General features: G+C 41.3%; 1 protein-coding gene across 1 annotated transcript in view; it reads right to left on the minus strand.

Annotated features, from left to right (window-relative positions):
• Nucleotides 1–26444, minus strand: part of vps13b (vacuolar protein sorting 13 homolog B) — a 299690-nt gene that overhangs the window by 105041 nt on the left and 168205 nt on the right. The window contains exons 27-32 of the mRNA XM_085366137.1: nucleotides 25793–25907; nucleotides 21779–21920; nucleotides 20656–20928; nucleotides 20201–20357; nucleotides 19810–19921; nucleotides 904–1107 (exon numbers count right to left, since the gene is read on the minus strand). Coding sequence (XP_085222263.1) covers nucleotides 904–1107; nucleotides 19810–19921; nucleotides 20201–20357; nucleotides 20656–20928; nucleotides 21779–21920; nucleotides 25793–25907 — 1003 coding nt within the window. The remainder of the gene's footprint in view (nucleotides 1–903; nucleotides 1108–19809; nucleotides 19922–20200; nucleotides 20358–20655; nucleotides 20929–21778; nucleotides 21921–25792; nucleotides 25908–26444) is intronic.

Below are 26444 nucleotides of genomic sequence, written 5' to 3' on the forward strand. Positions count from 1 at the left end.
TGTTTGCTTGTGTCTGCATTGGAAAGTGTGCCCATCTATGTGTGAAAGGTGTGAGTATCTCAGCCAGCAAGTCCCAATGACCTGAGACTACTCGGTCTCAATCAGGCCCGTGTTGATTTTGCACTGCATTCTTCCATGAGGCTTATTTTTAGTTGACAGGGAACAAATCTGGAACCTTTGCCTATGATTTTGTGATTTTTGGTCCTGTTCCCTCTCAAAACATGAGCAGAAAAAAGGATGTGGGGCCAAACAGGCTGTTAGACTCATGCTTGTTTTAGCTCCCGAGTCTAAGAAAAAAGTGACAGGACTTGTAATTATGAGCGTGCATGGAGAGGCTGCATGATAGGGAGCTAACTCAATAACTACACGGTGCAGTGACATCAAGACGAATGATATAAATTACAAGACTTTCTTAGCAGATTAAGCACATACACCCACACATGCACCTACCTGACTGGGGTGGAAATATGAAATTTAAAACCAGTAAGATTCAAACCAGAAATGAAAATAGTAAAAAAAACAAAGATCAGAAACACTAGTAAAACATTTTTTTTTTAAAAGCCACACATTTGTAGGCAACTTCATCAGACTTGACCTATGCATATATATTCTTCCCATGTTTACCAACCATCTATAATTTTGTCATCATGGTTGTTCATGCAGTAGAGGTCAAGCCCTTGATGGGTTACTACTTATTTATACTATCAATAAAACATAGATTAATTTCCTCCTAGTGGGATTACAAAGGGATATAGGAGTGATCACCTCTGGATCAAAAATGTGAGAAGTGTGATCAGTCAATTAAAAAAAGTAATTGGTACAGAGACATCTACCTGTGATACACATACAAGACAGAATTAAATTCGCCACAGCAACTCATGAAACATCCAAGTGGCTCCTGACCTGCTAGCCATGTTCCACTCCAGCGCAGGGTTCTGGGAGCTCCTCTCACTCTCTGCTGATGTAGTTCCTTTGATTCCCTCCTTTTCTGGTTTAAGCTGTTCCCACTGAGCAGTCCCAATGTTGATAGACTGAAGATCGATCTGGTATTGACGATCCTCCACCTCTGAGCCCGGGTCACGAAGGATGCCAAGGTTCAATGCACGACTGAATGAAAAAAAAGTTTGAGTCAGTATTCATATTAGGGCTACTTTGAGGTTTGGATGTTCAGTAAGTCATCATGTAAGAAGGAAAGAGTAAGACACATTAAATGCAATTAAGTTTAATTTCACTTGTGCAATATACTTTGCATTAGATTCAACAAGGAGGTGCCGATGCCAAATAGACTAAATGCAAAAAATATGACTTTAGTTATTATTATAGAGGTTCGGTTGTGTCAGGCTGTACTTTATATGCTTGGTTATGATAAAGTACGTGAGCCTAGGGGTACACCAGGTAGTCTGTTGTAGTGAACCAGTAAAGATGTTCTGGCTCTAGGCCCTAACCACTACTGACTGCTTCTTTCTGCTTTTTCAGTGGTTTAGTAGCACATTTTTCTTACGGGATGATTTATGACTAAATGTAAGACCAAGGAATTGTGCAGCCAGACCTCAGATAAAAAAAAACCTCTGCAGGCCTCAGGTGAAATCACTTGCCTTTTATAAAGTTTTGATTTATGCCAGCTTATCGCTGGCAGTAAACATTGTTTAAACCCTGGCTGGACAGCACGGTAGTCTGGAGAGTGGCTCTTACTGCCTTTGGCCTGCTGTTTCCGTCTCCAGAAACACAGGCTTGTACAGTGTACACCAACTGTAATGTGGTAGAGGAGATGTAGAGATATGTCAGGAGTGGGCAGCGCTGTGTTTGTAGTCAAACTGCTACAGTCAAGTGAGCAAAGACTGTCCCGTCAGCGCCAAGAAAAAGTGATGTCATCTATTTTGCCTTTGAGAGACAAGATCCTGACGAATTCATGAGGCAAAAGGAATAATCAAAATTCAACATCTGTATATGACATCAGGGCTTTTGGTTCATTATGATATGTTTATTTGTGCTGGTGAATTCAAATGAGAGCTTAAATGGTATAAATAAGAGCTTAAAATGGCTACAGATGTAGCAGCAGCATGAGTAGTTTTATTTGTTTCGGCAACGTCAATGGCAATTTTCATATAGCGTTTCCCCTGCTTAGCGGCTCTGGAAAGGTCTCTACCAGAGCGTGATGTTATGACAATAAGCACCAAGTACAAAAACAATGGCAATGGGAGATCAGAGGTGTATAACTGGATTTACTTGGATTTGTTGACATACAAACAAGTGAAACAGATCCTTAATCAACATTTGGAACCACATTTATCAACAAAGTATAATATAAATCAAACCAAGGGCTCTGTAACATTTGGGTGGGATGTGTCAGTCTAGATTCATTAGGGTTTTTGTAACAGTACCTCCATCACCCTCCCCATGCCTAAACGGTATTTTTCACATTAAAGAAAACCACAGTTACCTCATATGCTTTCCAAATTATCTCCTAACGTTAGCTTATTTAGGAGACTCTTACTCATAATCAACATAACATGAGCGTCTGCAGCCAAGCCTCTACATCGCCGAGCTGCAGGGTCATCTTCAGTGACATAAATAAATATGATAAACATTTGTCTTGGTCATGCAGCCAGTGGAAACCGGTGTGATTTAATATCAAAAGACATATTTCAGCAAATCGCAGGAAACGAGAGAGCTTCATTTCTGACAAATGAGGAGGGGAGGAATTTTGGAAGTTCCCCTTGGGGTGCAATAATAATTGAAGCCAGATTTTCTTGTTGTACATGTGGGGGGAAAACACTGGTGGTTTGACATATTTGATTGGTAATGTGAAGACCACACTGCTTGGCCAAGAGGAGTCGGGGAATGCTTTGGGAAAGCATGACATTCACTCTGCCCACAGTATAACGGACCGACTGAAAGCGTGCAGAGAGAGGCAGGTGGAACACACCCTTCTGCTCTGTCTCACATCCCATTATCAGACATCTGCTTGCCACTACCACACAGAAAATCTAGAGGAAAATGAAAATAACAAGTCATAAATGACATGCTTTCACAGATGAGGAGGGCAGGGAAGAGAGAGGGAGGAAGGCATGGAGGGGAGGGGCATTTTTCTCAAGCACAAGTACTTAGTTTTGCCCTTGTTCCTCGGCCAACCTTATTTTAATTGCAGGAAAAGACCACAGAAACATTATTTTTTACGACAAAATTCTGCTATTTATAAAAATGGATCAAAAGCTCTGCAATAAGCATGTTCTGTTTCACAGCGCTCATGGCTATTATTTTAAAAAACATCTCTCCCTCTTCTGACACTATTTAAACCCAATTTGAGTCCAAAAAGCCACTGGGCCGATTTTGCATCAGAGCTGAAATATGAAGGCCCCGGTCCAACTTTATTATGGCCCAAAATCAAACCCTCCACCCAATGCAAGCCCTTCAGTGGGAAACAGCAGACAAAATAGCAAAGCCATGGCAGTGTTTAGTATCCAAAATGCAGGACTTGGAATAAGATGTTCACTGATACTTCATCACTGAGAAGAAGAAGAAAACGATGTTCCAAATGCTTTTTACAGGAGATACTCGGATAAATTAATAAAAATGGGCGATTAAGTGCATTTTCTGTTCCTCTGTTTAGCATTCTTTGGGTCTATGCATGTGCTGGGCGGAACATCGGTCATGATTTGTGTTAAGTGGACGTGTGGGAGGACAGAGTGCTTAACGTGAAGCAGATTTGGCAATGGGATTCATGAAATAATTTTACCGGCAACTATATAAAAACGGTTATTATGCACGTTATGTAACGTATATACTGATAAACTTTGATGACTTTGATGTAAGCTTGCACGAGACGAGAAAGTGGGTTGTAAGAAAAAAAGTAAAATACATACATATAGTGCTATAGGGATGAAGAATCGTTAAGCAAAGGGGTGAATAAGTAAAAAGATTGCTGAAAAAGAGCAAAAGTAGAATTACCATAGTGAGGGCTTGAAGGCCAGCTGTGGTTCAAGGTTGTAAAACAAACCACAGTGGGATCTGGTTCAGGCTCATGGCCCAATGCTAGGAATTTGGGAGCTGTGGGCTGCGCTGAAGCCGCTTGCCCAGGATCCTTTGGGGCAGGGTGCATCGTGGCCCATGGCTTTGAACGGTCTCTCACCTTCCTCTCTCAACCCCTAGCTACAGATTCCCAATTCCCATCCCTGGCCCAGGGCCAGAGGGCCAGGAAGCACCGGGGTAATACCAAGCGTCACTGGCTTCTGGATCTCGTCACTCTGAAACCCGCAATCTGAACCCTCAACCCCAGACCTGTGTTTCACTCCATTTCCCCAACAATCACATGCAATACATGTCTACTTCCATGCTCAACAGAGGCAGGTTTATATGTAAATAGGAATATGGGTGTGTGTGTGCTGAGAGAGATGGGGCCCTGCTTCTGCTCTCCTGATAAAACATACATACTGAGTAGAAATTTCATTGAGATCTCAAGCTTAATTCGGCAAAGTCAAGCTAAATTAGGCTTGTAAACAGATGTTCACAAGTTTTCCAAGTACTAGGTTTTGAGCAGTATATTTAAAGTGAAGGAACACATGCTACACATGAAATAGAAACACTGCATGCTTCGGTGTGTTTTTTCACTTGGGCTTAACCACTCTTCCAAACGCTAAAGTAACATCCAAGAGGCAAACTGTTTTTCTGACACCAGCACGAATACTATCACTCATCCATGAATTATTAAAAAAAAGGCAAGTGTTCAGTTGAGGTTTTGATCATCTCTCTCCCTGCCTCCAAATGTTATCGGTCAAACACCATTAGCACCCAGCAGCTCCTCCGTGGTATTTCTGTCGTGGAGAGCTGCCGAGCTCCACAATCAGCTTGCCACGACTCCCATCGGCTTTAAGCGGAGTCCCACTGGGCTTGTGTGTGTGCCGAGGGGGAATTCATAAGCATTATGATTCATGAAACCAGCAATTACTTAGTAAGTTAAGCACCCCTGCCTACGGTGGTCTGCTCTGAATTGCCAGAAATTCGGCAACTTCTGAGGTGTGGATTTATGACCCCAGTCAAGTCCAATTGCTCTTAATTTGCATCTACCAATTATAGTAATTAAGGCTCCGAACAAGAATGCCGAGTAGCTCTCAGAGCACGAGGGGAAAATGATGTTGTGGAATAAAGCAAGTCAGCAGAATCTAAGACGCAGTCACCGAAGGACTTTAATGACACTGCTACTAAAATGATTTTTGATGACTGGAGCTTTTTCAAAAGGAGTCGAACACAGTCGCGAGAAACAAAATATCCAAGACAACAAAACCAAAACAATGCACCTAATTTGTCACAGTTGGCAATAACAAAATACTTACTTTTTAGCCAAGTACAACAAATCCAATCTTTAGTTGATTGATTTTTTTTCTCACTGGCACAGTACACAATAAACAGAAATTGCTGCTTTCCTGAATTGTGTATTGGCTTTGATGTACTGACAAACTTCCATGACAAAAACTCAATCTATTCTTTTTTATTTTAGCCCAGCAGCATTACTCATCTCCCCTGCTACTCCCAACAGAAGCATGTTATTCATTACGTTGATTGCACTTTAAAGACACTCATACTCGACCAATTATATCATATTTACACAAGATCTTAGGAGGAAACTATTACTTCTATATACAATACAAGCTGGGCTTAGTTCGAGCTCAAACCACCCTCATGACAGCGGTACGCGATGGTAAGACGTTAAGAGAAAGCACTACTGAAGACGGGCCTCTGTTTACAATGACATGGTGTATACTAAAAGTCAGTGTTTGCACTTTGATTTCAACATATCATAATTACAGAAGTCATTTATCTCCCATGCAGTTTACATGTCAGAGAAGTTATAATGTTATAAACAGTCTGCGTTAGGCGTAAAAGTCACTGGATAACATGTGCTCTCCACGATGGCATGTTAAACATGACAGTCTTGACGGTGTAATTTATAGGCTCATCACGCTCGTAATTCATAATCGGATTCTTGCATCAGATCTCCATGTTGCAGAAAAAACAAAACAAAAAACAAGCCATGCCTTAAGACTGAACAGATATTTCTTTTGGCTTCAGCAGATGTGCATTTCATGGAATTCACACACACATTCACTGACTGCACAAATGAAACTGCTAATCTTTTGTTATATTCTAAGATTTACTATACAGCTCAATACGTTTTCTACAGTCACATGGTGGATACTGACTCATTTATTAACACATTATATCAAAAGTCTTTTTAAAGACTTACTTATTGCATATCCTTGGCTACACATCAGTCAGAACTTTGATGCACCTCCAAACTTTCAGTCTAAAGTACTCTGCAGTTTGTCCTGGCTAATAGCACTGCAAGGGCCATTTATTGAAATGCACAGATGTCGTCCTCAACCCCACTGCTCCTGTTCTGCTTCGCCTTAGTTATGGCTGCACGCACGCATGCATGGACGCATGCACACATGCACACACGCAAACAGACACATAGCTAGCCTGGTCTGTTTAGCTTTAACTCTGCTCCTCTGTCGCTTCTGCTGCTAGCTCCAAGCACGGAGCATTCCTGGGTAACAGGGACAGTAATTCAGTGACTTTTTAAGGGCAATGACTTCTTATTGGATTGCATCCTACAGCAGGTACATCTGCAAAGGATCTAGTTGAAAAGGGTCCTTGGATCCTCAACAACTGAACCTGCAGACCTGTGTGCATATTAGTCCATCTCAGATCCTTTCCAGCAATACACGCTCGAAGCTGACGCTGGTAATAATTGCATTTGTGTGTGTTTGAGAGTCTACGTGTCACAAAGGGACAACCCTACGATTTCTCCCACAAATCTGAATGGGCCAGTGCTTGTGAAATCACTTCCTCTCTTAGCAGTAACAGATTTGATATGCTTCCTCTCTGCTCTGAAAATGGACATAATACTGCTTTTATAAAACATGTCAGGCTGAGTTTCAGCAGTGGGTCCCTGGTGCCGAGGTGTGAAGGGAATGCTTACTTCCTCAGAACTCAGATTGAAACCAGATTTGTGTCCCCACCAAGCAATTTTCAAAGTGACGTAATCCCACCACCATTTTAATTTGAGAGGCCTTATCTCTAATTAATCGCTAAACACATGCACGGAATAGATTATTCATAACTGGATGCAGCAGAGAACATGGCAGGGGTGGTTAAGAATCTGGCTTACCCTTACGTGCAATCATCTTCATCAAGTTAAAGAAAAACAGGCCCACACCTCGGTGTTACTTTTACACCAATTATTGGAAAACTCGGAAGGAGGAAGATTCCTGATCCAAAGCTTGCTACAGGTCTCTGGCAACCCCTGTGTGTTCAGTAGGTCTGACTGACAAAGCCTGAAGTGTCTGAAACCCCTTTGATATATAAAGGATTTAGAATGACTCGGGACCCAAGCCAGTGCAGTTGTAAGTAAAATAGGTGAAGCAGTGATGCATACTTAGTAGAAATACTCAGTATGCATACAGCCACTGCACACACCATCAACACAGACAAGAAACAGAAAACCAAGGAGTCTCTCACAAAACTGTACGAATGTTACACAGCACAGCGCTCAGACACATAGGCACATGATAAGCATCCAAAATCGAAGTTTACTCCTGCACATAAAGAAGTCGTGCTCCGGCAAAAAGAGTGTTTTATGGAGCTGTAAAATTAAGCTCATTTTATGGATCCAACTGCATGAACCACTACTGTTTTTTTCCACTTGATATTGATTAAGTGGTTCAGTATTGCCAAGCTGGTTCACATTAGTACAGAAACAGTTGTGTTGTGTGTATTTTTGAAGATGCTCATTTTTATCTGTGAAAACGAGTCTCTCTGGCAGAGCCTTTGAAGTTGATTACACTGTGTTTACAGCAATTATTGAATTCTGACAAATGTTTAAAGCAGCCAGATTACATATCAAGGCCCTATCCTTCTTCAGACAAAGAGCAAAAACTTTCCTAAACAAAGTCAGGGAAATGATGGCCATATTTGATTAGGTTAACGTATGCTACAGGTTAAGCAGACAGGCTGAACAAACATGTAATTGGATAACTAAAACAGTAGGTCCTTCTCACTGACGTTTGCCTCGACCTTAAACAACATTTTGTTCTAATTCAAATTTCTTTCCAGCAAACAAAAGACAGAATGAAACAAAATAGAACAACTTGCTGCTGGAAGCGCCACACATAAAGGAATTAAAAACGTATGTCTAAATCGCAAGCTTAAAGGAGAGACGGCTCGGACTTTGAGAATACGAGAGCAGCTTAAAAGCCTCTGGTGCTGCCCAGGACTGCAACACTGCAACTGCTTTCTCGTGAGATAGTATCCAAATACTTTTATGTCAGCAAGGAAAAACAGCATAAAATAATTACAATAATCTGGGGCACACATGCTTCCTACATCAGCTAATTCTTCCTCCTCTGCGAATGACTGTGGAGCCAATGTTTATAATTCTGAAGCGGATCTCAAATTCATCCAGACCTCCAAGAGTATTTACACAAAGTGACATTTCTATATGGGAGATTTCCCCTTTTCCCTCGCTAACTGAGGGAATCACACAAGGGGAGAGTACTCCTGGACTTTTTGAGTCATTTTGAGTTGTCAGTGTAGGGAAAGTCAAGGTGTTACTAGGTTAAGTATTGCTGGGATCCCCTGTATCAACTAACAGAGTGCTGAAATAGCGTTCCACAGAACTATAATAAAGGCTGTGTTCAATCATTCGCATCTGGACCCACCATACTGTACATGTGCAGTGACAGTGTTCTCTAAGAATCAGCACGAGATGAGTCGTTTCTGTCTGTTTGGTGGCAAAGACCTTGTTCCAGGACGAAGAACACGCACGACGTGAGAAACACAAAATGGGGGAAAAAAACCCAAAAGGATGGGAAAAAAAGATCAAACTGTTGTGTGATACACAGACTGAGTAGAAATATTTAACTCATACAAGCACAGAATGAATAGAAAAACCTGCAACATCTCATCTCTGTTCAGTCTTTCAGTTCTTCTTGTTTGAAAACATGTTTCACATGTTTTCTTTACACAGTTCCCAACAAAGTCACTTTTTTGTCTTTTAATAGCCTCCTTCACTCTCCCCTCTCCTCTCTTGCCAGTCAGTGTTTTGGTACAGTGACTCCAGAACAGTGAGAAGGAAGTGGCCCCTGCAGGCCAGGCTCCTGACAAACCACAACTCTAAACAGGCAGTGCTGTGAAAATATGGCATTCAAACAACACAATGCCAAAGCTTCTGACCGCCATGCCGACATCCTAAACAGCTGCAGGCACAGAGAACGTTGAATAGGGGGGAAAAAAAACAACGGGAAAAGAAACACATAGTAATAATAAAAAAAGTAGCAGAGAGGGGGAGATTACAATCAAAAACATGCAAAGTAGATCTTAAGCAGTGTCTGAGTCAAGCTAGTAACTGGACAGGGCTGCTTTTTTTTTAAAAAACAACAACAAAAAAACGGGGAATTGAGAGATGAAAAAGATCTGATGCTAACACAACAGCCCCCTGTGACTCCATGGATATCTGAAAAACATATTGGACAAATAGCATGCTGTGCAGTCAGAGGCTGCGGGGAGAGAATGAAAAAATGGAGTGAGAGATGGTTTAGGAAGGAAGGAAGGAAGGAGTGGAACAAGTAGTGCTTCTGTTGAGCAGAAAATCTGTGCAGAAAAGAAGTCCAGGTGTAAAGAATTAAAGGAGATGGCACATCAAACAGAGGTTCACTGTGCCTCTTTCCTGTCGCCCTGGTGGCAGGAAATGCTCTAAAGCATCCTGTGAGCTGACCAGAAAGAGACAGACGAGAGGGCGCAACAAGAAGTAAAGTGGAAAGTGAGGAACAGACGAGGGCAAATGTAGAAAATGTTCAACAACATCCTGCAGAGAAGTGGGAGATTAGAGGAGAGAGAAGCACATGGGAAGAAATAATGGGGAAGGGGGAGGATATATGGAATGCTGCAGCAAGAACAGTGCAGAGGAAAAGGAGAGACTAAGGAGAAGAAGGAAAAGCTTCAATAAATGCTATTTGAGATGACTTGGCAAATTTGTGTATTGGATGTTTTTGTGTTTCAAATATGTGTGTGTCTGTGTAGATACAGATACATATGTATAGCTGAATATCTCCAGCTGATATCATCCTTCAAAAAAAACCTTCTTCTGCTTAAAAACTATTTTGCAGCTTTTAAAAACTAACAATACCAGCCCATTACTGACTGCAGATAATGCGAGACCTGAAGAAAAAACAAAAAAAACAAAAAAAAACCACTCTTAAAATCCCTGCTTAGATTTAAGAAGAGGAGATGGAATACAAATCAAGGGAGGACAAGATTGCTTTAAACACTGGCTCATCTTCATTACAGAGGAATGAAAGGGAGGCTTTGCCAACAGTTGGACATTTCATTTCAGCATAAAAATATGGAGCAAAGCATATTTGCTTCAGTTAATAATTTTTGCCCCGGTAACATGTGCGTAACAAGAGCAGTGCGATGATAAATTGACATGGGTGGGGTGCTGATTGGAGGGCTGTTGTGCATGTGTGTGTGTGTACACGGGTGTGTGGTAAGTTATAGAGGGAAGACAGGGGACCACACACCAAAGTTGTCTATAATGTGGCTTCACATTTCCTTCAAACCTGCAGCTAAAGTAACATGACTGACGTTCTCACACACAACGCAACTAGCTGTAAAACTGGCCCATTTTGATCCCATGAACAAATTCTGGGGCGAGTTCAACCAAATACGCACAGCAAAGTGTCCACGACAGCCTCGGGAATCTAATCTACTGTGTCTGATATCTGATTCATGCAGAACACAACTGATGTATGTAAACATTCATAATAACTCAATGGCCTCTCTAAGTGAAACAGATCGTTAAGCTAAAGACCTGTGTTCATATGCTGGGAATATATCTATATCTATATATAGAGAGAGATATAGATATATACACACATGCACACATGAACATAACTCAGGACCACATAAAACACTGAATTTGTTTATTTAAAAAGAAATGTTCTCCTTCTAAAATCAAAGTGAAAATAGAGTTGTAGGGGGAGTAATTAAACACATTAGTTTACATTATATACATTAAAATAAACTATTCCAAGCAGTAAGGACTTTAAAAACTGGTAAAGACTGGGAGGAGGAAGACAAATCTAAGCCCACTTTAGTGCCAGCTTCTTGTTCTTTCAAGTCTAGCTGGGCCTCCTGGGGTTGTAATGTGCCTCTTGTTACACAAGCATTAGGCAATTATGCCACTGGTTTCTTACTGGCTTCCCAGAGCCGCAGCAGAGCTTGTGGCTTCACACATGGACATTTGAAAGCATCTGCACATTCCTTCCTTCTCGAGGTCGACTTCTTTTTTTCCCCTCTGTTGTACTTCAGTTAGTTCTGCTCTGGTGTGATGTTCGACTATGTAGCCCATTGATAACTTTGGCGGGAGACTACTGACCACACACATACACGTGTGCAGATATACATGGGTGAATCATTAGAAAAAAGCAAATGTGTGTAAATGTTTACAATCTGGTGGCCACATTATGTTGTAAACCTAATGAGCACCACAATTATAAAAGTGGATTTCAGAAACTATTCTATTATGGAAGTAAACTACTGATAATTGTAACAACACTACAGCTACATGTAGCTTCACTGCTATAAGAAAAAAGGGGCTATAACTCGTCCTCCAAATGCACTTTGTGAAACCTCTTTGTGTATCTCGACACATGGCTCAAGTTCAGCTATTTCTGTGTTAATTTTATGGAGGAAAAAGAAACTAGACAAAGTAGAGACACACTGACTGTCAATACTGTATTTCTATTCCCCTGATAGTCCACCTGGCCCCTGCTACTGCTGTGTGACTGGCCAGTCTGAGTCTCATTGTCATTAAAATGACAGCTTCAAACCAACCACGCAGGATGCTAGAACATCAACATGTCATGAGCAGGCAGAAAAGGAACTAAAACACAATTATGCACAAGGCTGGGGTTTGACTGCAAATGCACATTTTCAGGCACACACACACACACCAGAGCTAGAATGTGTATATCGCACGCTGCAGTTGAGCACAGAGCTTCCGAGGCAGGGTGTATTCTTAGAACCCTAATATCCTGCTTCAGGATGAGCCATTCGCACACACACACACACAATCACTGAGGTTGGATCCCTGTGGTCATGCGGTCAACCCCTGGATCAGGCCCTTTATGAGTGAAGGACAGCTGAGGCATGATCCCTCTTGCCTCTGTCAGCATGCATCCCGAGCTGACTGACAGCAATATGCCAAAACACATGAACAGTTTCCGGGAAGCTCTGCATTAAGGTCTGTCACCTTCAGTGCCACTGAACAAAGCATGCAGAAATCCATGTTGCTTCCAACACAAAGATGCAGACAGATGAGAGGAAAAAATGATCCGCGCTGTATCTGTATGGCTATTTCAGCTTTAAAATGAAAAATAAAATGGAAGGGTTTAATGAGCTCATTTTGGGTGTTTGGGGAAGTACAGTGACATACACTGCACACTTTTAGCATTTACTCTTTCTAAGGAGTTTATATTATATTCTTTTTGTTTAATTCAAACCCTGCAGAAACACATCTTACTTATCCTCAGATATCTTGTTCCCAGAGTTGAGATTTTGTTTCTGGTAAATGCTGAACCCTTTGATTTAAAAAGTAACATGTTTAAAATTAGCTTAATCTGAATAAGATGCATAAGCAGTTCAGGAAACAAATACATGGATTATAGACTAAAGGGACAGTTTTGGCAACTTTACCCAAAATAATAACAATGTATCCCATTGGAACAATTCTACAACAAATTGACTGGATAGCTGTTCAAACTTTATTAAGACCAAAGTGTTGGCCCGTTTGTTCCTAAGGCAAACGGGCCAGCATCACTATCTCACTGTGCCAAAAAAGAGGAGGAAAATAAGTTGTGGTTTACTTGTTTGATTCCCTTGTGGTGAGTCCTAATACTCCCTTCTCTCTATCTTCTCCCCTTTTTTGCACACTACATTGGAGTCATATGCATAAATGGCCATAAAAAATGTATAGCTGGGCCCAGGCTGGGGTTTTCTCCCTCCTAATCTCCCTAAACCTCTAACTGCAGGCCGACGAATACAAGTGTTGTGGTACAATCTTCTCACAGAGTGGAGGGCCTGAGAATAACATCACAGAGGCCACAGATATTTATGGAATGAACCACAGGCTGTACACAGAAGTCAGCAGACACCACAACACAGCACACAAGATGCTGTATACAGCTCCCTGCTCATAGGCAAGACGCTGCCAGCTAAACAAAGTGCAATGCTGTCGTCAAAAGCTTATCAATGACATAGTCAATAGATCTGCGGGGACAGAAAGAGGTATATAGGTTAAAAATCCTGTACTTTAATAAGCATTTACATTACTTTTCTTTGCAATAATCTGTTCAATCGCCTATTGTTGGACAGAAAAAGGATTTCTGGTCGTCAGCTGTGACACTGTGGAGTAAACCCTTAAGTCAACGATCACCATCATAGTTTGATGCTTGAACACAGTGATCAGCTACTCTGAATCACAGATCAAGAATCAAACCCAGTGCGTCAAATCTAGTGTCCTCTGCTCTACGTTCAAAACATCAGCTCTGCAAACACAAAGCAAATCTTCCCATCTCATTTACAGTTTTACAGGCAAACAGAATTTTCTTCCTTTTCATCATATCAACTATGTGTATCTGATGTGTTTGTGATAGCGTCTGAGAGTTAGAGAAATTCTTCCATGACCCCAGTTGCAACAGCAAATACTGAGAAATAATTATCTAAAAGCAAAAAAGAAAATGGGGGGAAATAATCGAGAAAAAGCTGCAGCTTCAGTGGCTGAATCTAAACTTCCTGTTCACATTACAACATGTTGTCTGAGAACTGTTTCGGCGTGAGACCCTCATCCTACTCCCAAGTCTCATTTGTCGACTCTATGCAGGCTATCCTGTCAGATTCAAAGCATAAATTCTGAGGCGAACTTTAATAAAAGGGGGCGTATGATTTACTCTAGGTAGTGTCTGTCCCCATTTTTAAAACAATTTGATGCTGCATTAATTCTAAACGTCAAGGCAATGTGAAATATGTCCTCTGCATTTACCAGCACCAGGTGTTTCATTTGCCGGAATGACAAAAAAAATGTTTATTCTGGCTGACCCTCCAATCCCCGCTTATTTTATCTTTTTTTTTTCTTGAGAAGAGAGAAAGAGAGCGAATAGATGTATATCTGAAGTAAGAGTGCAGAAAAGAGATCAAAGAACAAAATGGAGCTACATGATTTAGCGTTAACCAAGAAAGTTTCATGTCTAACAATTTCAATTACACTGTCTCATTCCTCTGCCTTTAAGGCCCAAACAGAACACCAGTGCTGTTGTTTCACACCATCAGCCACTTCACATACGTTTGCCTGCAGGGTGGATCTGCTGTAAGAATCTTCTGTTGGTTGGCTGCAGTTCAGCATGCTCACACGGATCAGTGGCATTTCCCTTTTACGTCGATAACAGCCTAGACTGACCACTATTGATTACTGAAGTACACCATAATGATTGATCGTCCGCATTTAATGCATTATAACAGAATGCAGATAATCACGGAGTATCAAAAGGAATTGGTATAAAAACATGTATTTAAACCAGTCATAAAAGAAGCAGCAATGACATCAATATACACACATGAACTAACTAAAACATCAAAACAGCTACTTAGCCCAAAAAAAAGACCAGTGCAATTAAAGAGATTTAGTGAGTTGGTTTGGCTTTTGCCCACAGTTCAGTGTTAATAACATACTGAAATTTTTCAAAAAAAAAAATAGGAGTGAAGAGTGTATACTAGGAAAAGATGATCCAGTATATTTTTAAATCCTAAAACTAAAGATGAAAATAGATCAAAGAGAACTTTGATTCACATGGTCACGTCTGGCTGGGCAATCCCCAGACACCGTTTTTACATTCTAAAATCGTGCTCTGTGTAGAGATAAACTTTAACAGCAGGGACTAATTATACCTAAGCTTCCTTAAACAGCAACAGAATTTAGGTGCATAAAAGGTCGCCTCTTATGAAAGCACCTGATTGTTTAGGTAGGTCAATGGAGGTGTCTAAAAGAATCATGATAAAGAGTCCTCTTATTCTGGCGAGATATTACGATTACTGCCATCGTAGCTTCTGAACCGAGTTCATCATTAAACCTCCGCAGCAGCCAGGGAGTTTTTAAATGAACTTAGTGTATATAAGAGTAGGTCCTGGGTGTCACTGTGTGTGGCCTGAGAAGCTCCTCTCCGCTGCGGCAGCGAAGCAAAGCTGGAGCACTTTTCGCTGGTGTAAACAAACGGGGAAATGGGGCACTTGGCAGCCGACTAAAGTGAGTGATGAGGCAAGTGTGCGCTGAAGCATCTAATGAATCATTTACTGGGAATGTTGGGTTTTATGAGCAAAAGACAGATGAGGAGGAAGACAAGAAAGAAGGAGACCAGCTGAGAGCATCGAAAAAGAATTACTTTTTTATGAAAAGAAAAGAAAGTTGGTGAGCTGCAGCTGTCATGGAGACACCTGAGAAGATCGGTCAATGTTTTAACCCAACGTGAGGACGAGATTAGAATACATAAAAATAATCCTTCTGCTAGCGCAGCACCAGCAGCATATGAACCTCGCTGAATTTACTGAGGTGGCTGCTGACGCTGTGACAGGTTTGCACCTTTGAACAGAGCTGTTGTACTGAAGGCCTATAAGCGGTCATATACTCATACGCTACATTTTTACACCTCCAAGGAGAAACAGAATCGCTACTTCTGCTTCTACAACTGAGTGAACAAATATCCAGAGCAGTGAGTGAAATCGCTCTTTATTATAGGACATACACAAAATATCTTGGAATTGTAAAACTTTTTTTTCCCCTCTTTGGCAACTTGTATTCCTTTATCACTTTATTCACACACTCCCATCCATGGAAAGGATGCTACTGTGGGAGATGGGTGCATATAATGTTCTGCCAGGGAATTTTATTAGTAACAGGCAACATCCTGGCTTCACTGGGCTGAGTTTATCTGTGGAGGGGAGATCCCCATCACAACCACTTATTAGGACATATATGTGGCTTTAACCAGGCAGCCATTCAACAGCAATAAGGAGCTGGGTTACTGACCACAAGTGACTGGGAGTGGGTCTATTTTAACCAACACCGAAGCAACCGAGAGAAAACGGAAGACAGGAAGGAAATAACAAATACACATAGAAACACAAGGGAAAAGAGAGACATTCAGCAGAAGACGGTAGCATGAAGAAATGTCATGTTCTGGAAACTCCGTGTGGAAGAAAAAGAGACAGGAGTACATCATGTCCATTGATACAGCCACATCATGCTAACTAGATTCTGTATCACCGCTCACGCACAGCTTTCCCTGCCGTTACTGTAGAAACACGAGCGTCTGCACAGATCAAAACAAACAAACAAAAAAAAATGTGGCAGCTGGATGCTTCATAACTCTCCTTTGGAAAGAGCATGAGGTAAATGAATATGTGATGGAATCTAGAGCTGTGTCCTCGAGATGTGGGGGTGGTGGGAAATACGCAGGATATTTTAAGTCTCAAACACATGAGATGTGCAGACACACAAATGGAGAAGGCAAATAATATTTAAATTGCTTCGGTGCAAAATTTTAAAAGTTTCATTTAACAACAACAAGGAGCAAATATTAAGCGTTTTCCTGTCACTGATAAATGAGGAGAGCTTCTTTGTCTCTTTCTATATTCTCAAAGTAAAAAATGAGTCATAAAAACACAAATGAAAGCCATGTGTAGCCATAGTGAGACTTTAAAGATTAGCCCTCTTTCAGTCAGGGATGTCTGGTTGCCCTTTCAGATTTGCCAAATAATCTGACAATCATGTATGTTTTGTAATTTAAAATATGAATATACTTCATTTGTTTTTTAATTTAATATTATGTTAAAAGACAAATTATCTTGGTATTTCAAAGCTGTTCCCCAGCATAGAAGAACCTTTCAATACTATGTTCCCTGAGTTCTAAAAAACATCTCAGTGGAAAAAGGGGAGTGAAAGATAGAAAGAGAGAAAAATGGGAGCAGGGAGTGAAAGATATGAAATTTTACAGAGACACAAACCACAACAAAGTGAGGGTTGAAAGTGTGCTGGACATTCCCCGGGCTGGTGCTCGTACTTGGAAAAAGACGGCCTTTTCAAGACAGGAAAATGATTACAGCTGTGTAAATTGACAGCGGCCTTGTAGCTGAAGATGAAGAGGGCGAAAGACGGGAAGCCTGCAGCCCCGTCATAACTCCAGCTTGGTCTACAAACTGCTGGGGGTCGACTCCTTCGGGGGGGGGGGGGGGAAGAAAAACATCACACGATCAAATTAAATGGTGTTAATTGCTGCCAAATCAGCCTGGTGGTGGCTATCAACTTAGCTTAACAGCATTCCAGTCAAACGCGTTTGTTTTTCCATCTCTGCGTAAATGCACACCGTGCTGTGAACGCGGAGAAGCTGAAAGGCACTGAAGTGTGTTGGAGCTTAAGTAAAACATCAAGATAAGCTCCATCAAGATGTTTACACAGTTTCACTATTTTAGCTCGCACTCTTCTCTCTTCTCACGTCTCGTCTCCTAGGGTGGCATTACAGTAAATCTTGGTTTTAGACATTGTGAGGCAATCATTTCAAGTACAGTAGACAATAACAGCATAGCTACTTAGATCAGTCATTCAATTGTGACAACAGATGTGATTAGTGGTAGACTTTAAACAGAATTGCAGCAAATGGCTACTGGGACTCACAGACATATTTCTTCCTATAGCCACAGTTTGTTAGAGATTGTAAACACACTTTGGTTTGCATGATTATAGACTCTCCCTATGACTTTCTCTATGCAACCTGGGGGAGCACACGCAGTAGGATTCGGCACAGATAAATCGCAATATTATGTCAACAAGTCTTTGATCTCAGGGTTATCAATCATGTGACTCATAAGTGTGATCATTCTAAATTGGAGGGCAGATGTGAACAGTGAAGGTGGTGAAGATAATGCCTGGTTAGGAATGGAAGAATGAAAACAGAGAGTGGCTCAATGTAATTCCTGGGTTTTGCTGAAGAGAGGGAAGTGGTGGCTCTTGGCTTCTGTCTGCAGAAGTTAGAAGACAACTGGATGTGGGTGTGTTTGCAGCATACAAACATACCATGCCTGCTGCTAGTGTTTGTCACATAGTATGCCTATATATTTGTGTACCCTGCACATCTGGGTGGGAAGTCATGCAGAAGGTGATCGCCTCTGTGACTGTATGTGCCCCCCCTTTGACAGCATGCAGTATGTCCACGTCTGTGTGTGTGTGTCCATGTCTGCCTGGGTTAGGGTGGAGCATCGTGCGATGGAATCTGGTGTCTGTGAGCAAATGTGGGCACTGCAGCCACAGAGCCACCAGTCCTCTAACTACTAGAGGTAAAACATTACTGGCCAGTATGGGCTGAAATTGCATGGCTGGTCTAAATGGTTTTTCGGGTGAAAAACAGAGAAAAACTCCAGATTATTTTCCATGCCCACAAAGACATCATTTATCATCTGACAAGATAACAACATAGCCAACATGTCAACAAAATAAATCTATGCAAAGTTGCCACGGAAACTGAGCAGATACATCCCATTAGCTGTACTAACTTGTACCAAAACAAACAGCAAACATTTCAGCACTGCACACTGTGTGAATCTCATTATGCTGGTGATCGATATCGTTCTTGCTCCATTAGCTCAAATACAAAAGTGAGACTGTGAGGGAGACAGTTTGGAAACTTTGGGTGAAATGTGCACAGTGTAGGACAGAGTGCAGGATTTTGTACATTTGTGCTTTGGGTATCTTTAGGGCTAGGCCCTCTGAGACTCTATGCTTTTTGCAGTCAACCTACTTGTGACACGTACTCCAAGCGAAAGTGGCAATGAAGCCTAAAATGGCCTCTCTTCTCCTTTTTTTAACCGCCTAACTTTTTCCTCATTTCAAATCAACTCACATCGCACTCGCAGCTGCACAAAGCATTAGGCACCACTTTTATCTCCCTCATTACATGTGTTTGCCAGCTCCATATCTGCCCATTCGCACAACTGCTCTCCCTCTCTCTTTCACACACATACGTGCTGCAGGGCTGTGGTTTTCAGGCAGCTATGACACAATCCAGATTCTTTTAGCTGCCTATAGCAGGGAAATGTGCTTTGTGCGGAGCTCTTTCCCTACCAAGTCCAGATTTTCCCTGCGTTGCAGCTTTGATCCACATGGCACGAGGGGCTTGTGTCAACAGTCTTGTGTTTCAGCTGGAGGCACGGCAGACCGCCAAGATGTCATTGAATTAATTTCAGGGACAGCTTTACCACTTAGAGGTGCTGTTACCCACCACATCCTCAATCCCCCCCCCCTCCCTCCCCCCCTCCAAGGTAGCCAGCATCCTGAGAGACAGGTGAGCACCCATATATATGTACATGGCTACCAAGCATGTAGTTCCAGGAGGTTTAATGCTGAAGTCGTATGTGTGCTTTAAAAGTATTACATGTTAATGTAATCTAAATTATTAAATTTAATGACAGGAAGGAAGTGGGAAATATTTGCCTAATAAAAGAAGGGGAGAAGAAATTCAAGTGACAAGAAACTGACTGAATTATAAAAAGAAGGAGAATCAGATACAAACATCCTCATAGCTGCTGTTTTAGAGTGATTGTGTAGCACTTAACTAACAAAATAATAAAAAATGAAATAAATAAATATTTCAAAAAAGATAAATGGATCATAAATTATAAAGGAGACTTGGTGGCAAGAGATTGGCTTACTGGTAGATGTCTTTTCGCAGCACAGTGCGGGTCAGCGGGTTATCAGCCTGAGGAGCCATACTGAGGGAGCCTAGCTTCAACACCAAGGTGTCTTCCTTCTTCATGTGGGAATCTACCAGGACACATACAAATACACAGAACACAAAATTAACCACTTACAAAGGAGAAGAAATGGTTTGATGCAGAAAAATATATATTGCTGATTTATAAAAACAAATGAAGTCAAAGCATATGATAATTGATACTGGCAGAATTCATTAGTGTTATTATTTTTACAGTAATAAAGGTTTTAATCAGACCTCATTATATATACTGTACTATTCTGTCTCATGTATCTTTGCATTCCGTTGTGGAGGCTCTATAATGTCTTTAAACAAAGTAATTCTCTAACCTGACCCAAGCTGTTTGTCTTGTGTCCCAGGGCAGAAGACCCTGATCACACTTGTGTTGATGTAGATGAGAGGAAGACATCGAGAGGTCAACGTGTGGCTTCTCATTGGCTGACCTGCTGATTTCCCACGCTCTCTGTAGCGTCTTGGTACCTTCGCCTGAAAATTTATGAAGCCAAAAGTACAGGTGATGTATTCAGAAGATCAAGGTTAGCTGGCCTCTTAAACTGCATCAAATTATTTGAATTGGCTTATTTTTTTCCAATATATTTCATCTATTAATGTTAAAACTGATTAAAAATCATCAGGATTTCAATTCCTGTGCCCAATACTTTTTATAACTATATTACAAAAGGCTACTTAAATGAAAAGACATTTGTTATGCTGTTTATTTCCCATATGGGCCCAGCGTTAACAAACTTCACAGTTATTAGAACTGACAGACATTTTTTGCTACCTGGAACACTCCTGCTACAGTGGCCAGTAAGGGACAGGACAGAACCACATCAAACGGCTGGGCTGTCAGCAGGATTTCTCTCAGGTACAGCGGCGAGCTGTCTGCCAGAGGATCAGTGGTCACCTGCTGATTGGCAATGGTAGCACTGCTGCGGGCTGGCCGCTCAGGCCGAGTGGTGAGTTTATGACGGACATTTTTGGTGATAGCTTGCGTGTAGGTGATTGACAGAAAGCCGTGCTGCTGGTGAGAGCCCTCCAGGACTTTAGCTGCCGTCTGGCCAGCGGTAAGACAGGACAAATCACACATGAGCGATATCACACAGGAGTCACACGCAAATAAAATTCATTGTTTATTGTTTTGACTAATTTTGTAGGTAAAGGTTAAACCAGAATAAAAATAAATGAATAACTTCTTGAGCTATTTTTCTCAGATCGCATTTTAATTTGAAATATTTTTTACCAAAAAAATTCAAGAGAATCACGTTGGAATCAATGATCTATTTAGTTTAGAGGATTAGATTTACACTTTCCCTTTCAATTTCTGAAAAACCTGACATCACTTTTTCAGATATAGCTCAAAAAGCATGCAAAGCTTCCATTTTATTACTTATTTGAAAAACAATTATGGGGTGAAAACAATTAAATACAGAGTACCTCTGAAAAAAGAAGTTTCATTCTAAATGTTTAATGATTAAAAGACAAGCTGATTGATTATAGGCATCAAGGTAAAGTGCTACAACATCCAGTAACAGTGGATTAAATAGCTGCTGACAAAAGGATTCATTAACTGATCATTTTCTAAGTTCTACACCCTTTTAGGAGACTTCCTATTAAACCTAAATAAATACAAAGAGACCCAAATAGTGATGTTCAGACTATCTACCTGATCTATTCCTCAGAGACAAAGTGCTGTATGTGACTTTTTGTAGTTATTTTAATTACTTAAACTGTTTTTTTATCTGTTGTTGTTCATAGAACGTCAGTTTTGTACTGTGCTGGTTTAAAAGCATATTTAAAATTGATTTACATCAGAAGCCTTCGATTCTGAAACACCTCTGAGGAACATACAGAACTCTATTAAGCCACTGTTGATGGAGGAAAAAAAAGAAGAGCGGGATTCTTACAGGAGAGAAAAAGCCAGAGAAGTGGCTGAAAGACTCTTGCTTGCTGACGGGTCGAACCAACACAGTGCGTCTGTTCAGCTTGTCAGTGCAAGAAAGGACCACTCCTCCACAGCCGCCCGAGCTCCGAACACCCTCCTCCATACTGGAGGGAAGGAGAGAAAGGAGATGCAGAAAAGAACAGAGGAGAAGTCGTCACACAGAGAGGGCAGAAAAGATGAGGAAAAAAAGCTATAACTAGAAGAAGATAATTAAATATAGAATAAACTGATTAAACCCACAGGAAGCTGCTCCAGCTTGAATCAACTGAAGTATTACATTGTCATGGTCTTATACTATCCAGCAATAAAGATGTTGAAGCAACTGTTTAAGTTGTGTTTTGAATGAAAAGTACACAAGGTACCCAAAGCACTTTAAAAAAACGAAGATTCAAAAGTTTTCTTTGCTTTAATGTTTAATAATTTCAGTTTCTATTCATTATCATCTGACTAAACTGCATAATTATGGTCAAATCTGTGCTAACTGACACATTTTCATTTGCTTGCCAGTATAAGACCATCACCAGAATGAAATTTGTCAACAAGAAAAGGGAATGCCCATGTTTTAGTCTCCTCCAGCAGACACAGAGAAGAAAGGCTCTCAATATTTTTCATTGGTTTGATTATTCAGCTAGTCAGAATCACTGGAGCGACAGGTGAGTGTTACACCATGAGCAAAATTTAATTCTGTGATTATATTTCCACCTGTTTTGATGTTATTAATGTGTTCATCATAGCCAAACACAATATTTTGTCATTTATCTTCCTTTAGTTTCCTGTCTCTCCAGCACGAGAAGAGATAAGTGACCTTGATTAGGAGCAATAAGATGGCGAGGCGCAGTATAAAGAGACCTAAGGCTGCCATAGCTGTTCTGAGATAGGCAGAGGCCTCACCACAGATGTCTCCTTGCACTGCAGAATGAGTCCTTCATAGGTGCCACAGTGCCAGACCTGCCCTGGCCTGGAGAGAGACACAAGGCCCATCTTAAAACAGTACCTGCGATTACTCGTGTTGCTGTGCCAGGGCCTGAAAATGTCTCATCAATGGCAAAATACAAAAGTGAACCACAGGCCGATGCTAACATTTTTATCAACCTTTGAGATACTAGAGTTACACACCCCTATAAATTTTATATACTAAGAATATTTGATCTTTTCATTTATTACTATAGCCATACATAAGAAGCAGAAACCACAAATAACATGAACGCAGACATAACAACACAACAATTACCATTCTCAATTTGCAGTACCACAAAAAAAAAAAAAAAACATAAAAAACTACCCCAAATCTGGAGAATGTGAAACACACACAAACAGTATCAAATGGTGCACAATACATTATGGCAAAATGCTTCGCACAGTGGAAATGGTTCAATACCATCAGCATCTTTCCTTTTAGTAACCCTCTCACTCACCTTGCCCACCTCTCACTTCATTACACCCCATTAGTATACTGAGAGTTCAGCGAGAGAGGAATGGTCCCAGCGGTGAGTGTGTTTCTGTGTGTTCCCTGCATTGTTACATAGTGTGCATGTTCTTTCTTTGCACACTTGTGCGAATATATCTTTGTAATCTGCTCTCTCACTTGTGAGAGTAACTAATCGACACACGGACCCCCCACAGCTCCTCGTCTCTCTTTTCTCCCTCTAAGCTTCCATCCAGTCATCCTTCGCTGCCTCCTATTTGTAGAACAGCTGGAAGACATCAGCTCCAATTTGCGTGAGATGCTCAACAGAGTGAATAAGGGTGCACTGTATCTCGGGAGCATCTCTGTGCAACAGTTAAATGTACGTCTTTCCGACAACATGGCAAATAGTCTTACAGAGTCTACCACTCTGCCGCCTTTTTGCCTTCATCTCACTTCAGTTTCCCTCCTCAGCTTTATAATAAGTGAGCCCAGTACCGATGAGGTGCAACACCCACCTAATTTGTCCTCCCTACAGACTACTTCTGTCATTTTCTTTCCCTCCTGCTCACTTTTTCTGTCTAACTCCAATTTTGATACAATCACGAATTCAGTTATATATTTACCTCCCATATTTACTTGCCCTATCTAACTTTCCATTCATTTTCCAGCAGTGAGATAGCTAAGGCCAGATGAGGCATTTTCTCTGTCAAGCTGGATCTAATCTAACCCACTGCACACAAATAACCTGGGTTGGGTGATGAAATACCAAACAATTATCTGTTCAGAATGATTAATATGGACTCCACTGGATGTGGGCTCTCTTGTATTTGTGGATGACAGGGATTAGATTGGGCCCGCAGCCCAGAGGTCCTCCACTGTGTCCTAAACAGCCATGACTGTAACCTGGCTTGGATAATGAAGTGCTTCTGCCTGCCAGAACATTGTTCAGTGAAAGTGTGTTGGGACCATGTTGTTTAATTCACATTAAACTGAAATAACCTAGAAATGAGAAAATTGACTTATTATCTACTTAGGAAGGCATAGAGGTCTAGTAAAAAGATTAGGCTTGGCGCTGCCTCAGAAGCAATTAGACACACACCTGTGGAGAGCAGAACCGCACGATATAATGACCCAAAGCATCTTCACTCTCTAAAAATGTCTAACCACTGACTTGGTCCTGGCTTAAACTGTTACTCAATACTGTACAGAACACATGTGGCCTGACGGAATATAAATTAACCAGCTACAGCAAAACAGGGAGGTCTGTGAGACGCCTGTTAGACAGTCAGGTTCACAGCCAAGGCAATCAACTCAGTCCCTCTTTGACCTGTAGTGACATGCCCAAGATCCAGATAAGATGATTTTAAAATCTGGCAAATCAGCATCGATAGCTATTATCATATCGATGGTGAGACCGTTGATTGCTAATGATGGGGTCCAGTACAGGCTCAGGGCCCATGAAGATCAATCTCTCTTTTGCTGTCTGGCTCGATCAGAGCATAAGACACTTACAGGGGTGTATCTACACCGACACTTATGAACACACACTGCAAAATACACACAAAAATAGTCTGCCCGCTGGATGCAACATGCAGCAGATCGCTGTTTCATTATCTCCTCAGACAGAGACGGGGGGAATTGCCTCCTGCTAAGCGGTCTCTTCCCAACAGAACAAGACTTCAGGCACGTACAAAACATGCCTTTGGAACTGCTGAGTTTATCGCCGAGGTATGAGATCGTAGCACGGAGAGAGAAAACTAAGGATTTAGACACTGAAAATAACGTCCCTCTTCAATTAATGGGAGACACATGTATGTGGGGCATGGGAAAAAATCTGTACTTTCATTTCAAGCTGCTCTATGCTACAGTATTTTCTTTCATCATTTCAGAACCCAGAGCTAAATTAGCCCATTGTGACTGTAACTTGACATGGGGAGATATTACCATAAAGATGCAGTGGAATGTCGCCCAGTGGTTTTCCTCCCCTAACAACGTGTTAATGTTTCTGTGAATCAATTCAGACACCGCAGACAGAAAGAAAATGACTGACGGACTGACTGAACTACCGCTCTGTGAGTTGGGCCGGCCCAGAATCCATTCCGCGCGTCTATCTAGTCAGTCGGTCCATCTGTCTGTTAGTCTGTGGTCAACACCACAACAGCTGTCTGGAAAGACAAGGACGTTGAGGCGATAATCCAGAAAATTATATGAGCAGAAGTGGGAACAGACCAAAGTGGCAGTACTGGTGGTAAAAGTGTGTGTGGGATTGCAAAAGCACAAGCGTAAGGGGGCTGCATGGTGTCCTGGTGGATAAATGTGGGATCCCAGGTTTTACTGCAGTTGAGTCTACATAAATTACTTACAACATTTACTACAAAAGCTTGCAGGCTAAAAATTTGTGGGGGGGAAAAACCTATACAGACCTATCCAGGGAAAAATCAACAAAGCTCCTTAGTAAGATGACAACAACAGAACAGAACATCAGATATCCTTGCTGTAAGGTGCCGGGGGTTCAGGCTTTTCCTTTAATTTGCTCTGTCTCTTTACATGCAGTAGATCCCTTCGTACCTGCATATGTAGTGGTCGATGTTGAAGCTGCCAACTTTACATTTGATCTTTGTATAGACATCTTGGACATCCACAGAGGCACTCAGGTCTTCTAGTTCACTGATGACGCAGATCTCTGGCAGAAAGACAAAAACAAAAGAGAATATAATATAATAATAAAGACATACATTTACCAAGAAGCTCAAATTTGTATCAACTCTTAGTTTGCAATATTCTGTGGCCAGCCTAGCACTTCACAAACAGGCATTACAGCTGAACTTGGACTGCATGAGAGGAAGTTTAATCTGTGCGAGTGAATTTCATTAGCCTATCCAGGTCTTGCCTTTGGCCATAATCCTGCTGTGGTCAGTTCCTGCACAGTGGATGCTCAGTGTGTTTTTGAAGCTAGACCAGTGTTGCTGATCAAGACTGAAGCCACACAGATATACACACACACACACACACACACACCCAGAAAAATGTGCAAACGCATGCAGCATTTGTATTGGTATGCCTGGCTGTGTTTCAGTGCTCTGTTTGTATTTCAGAAGGCAAAGCATCTTCTCAGTTTAACACGATATCCAACTGGCCCCAGAACCCTCAATCTGTCTTAATGAGGAAAGAGAGGGTGAATGTGTATTTACACAATATTGAAAAGCCTGTGGACTCTTCT

The sequence above is a fragment of the Diplotaxodon limnothrissa genome, linkage group LG11 (genome assembly GCF_057381915.1).
Source record: "Diplotaxodon limnothrissa isolate DT_005_m linkage group LG11, D_limnothrissa_male_GT1.1, whole genome shotgun sequence".
In the NCBI taxonomy this organism is placed as follows: domain Eukaryota; kingdom Metazoa; phylum Chordata; class Actinopteri; order Cichliformes; family Cichlidae; genus Diplotaxodon; species Diplotaxodon limnothrissa.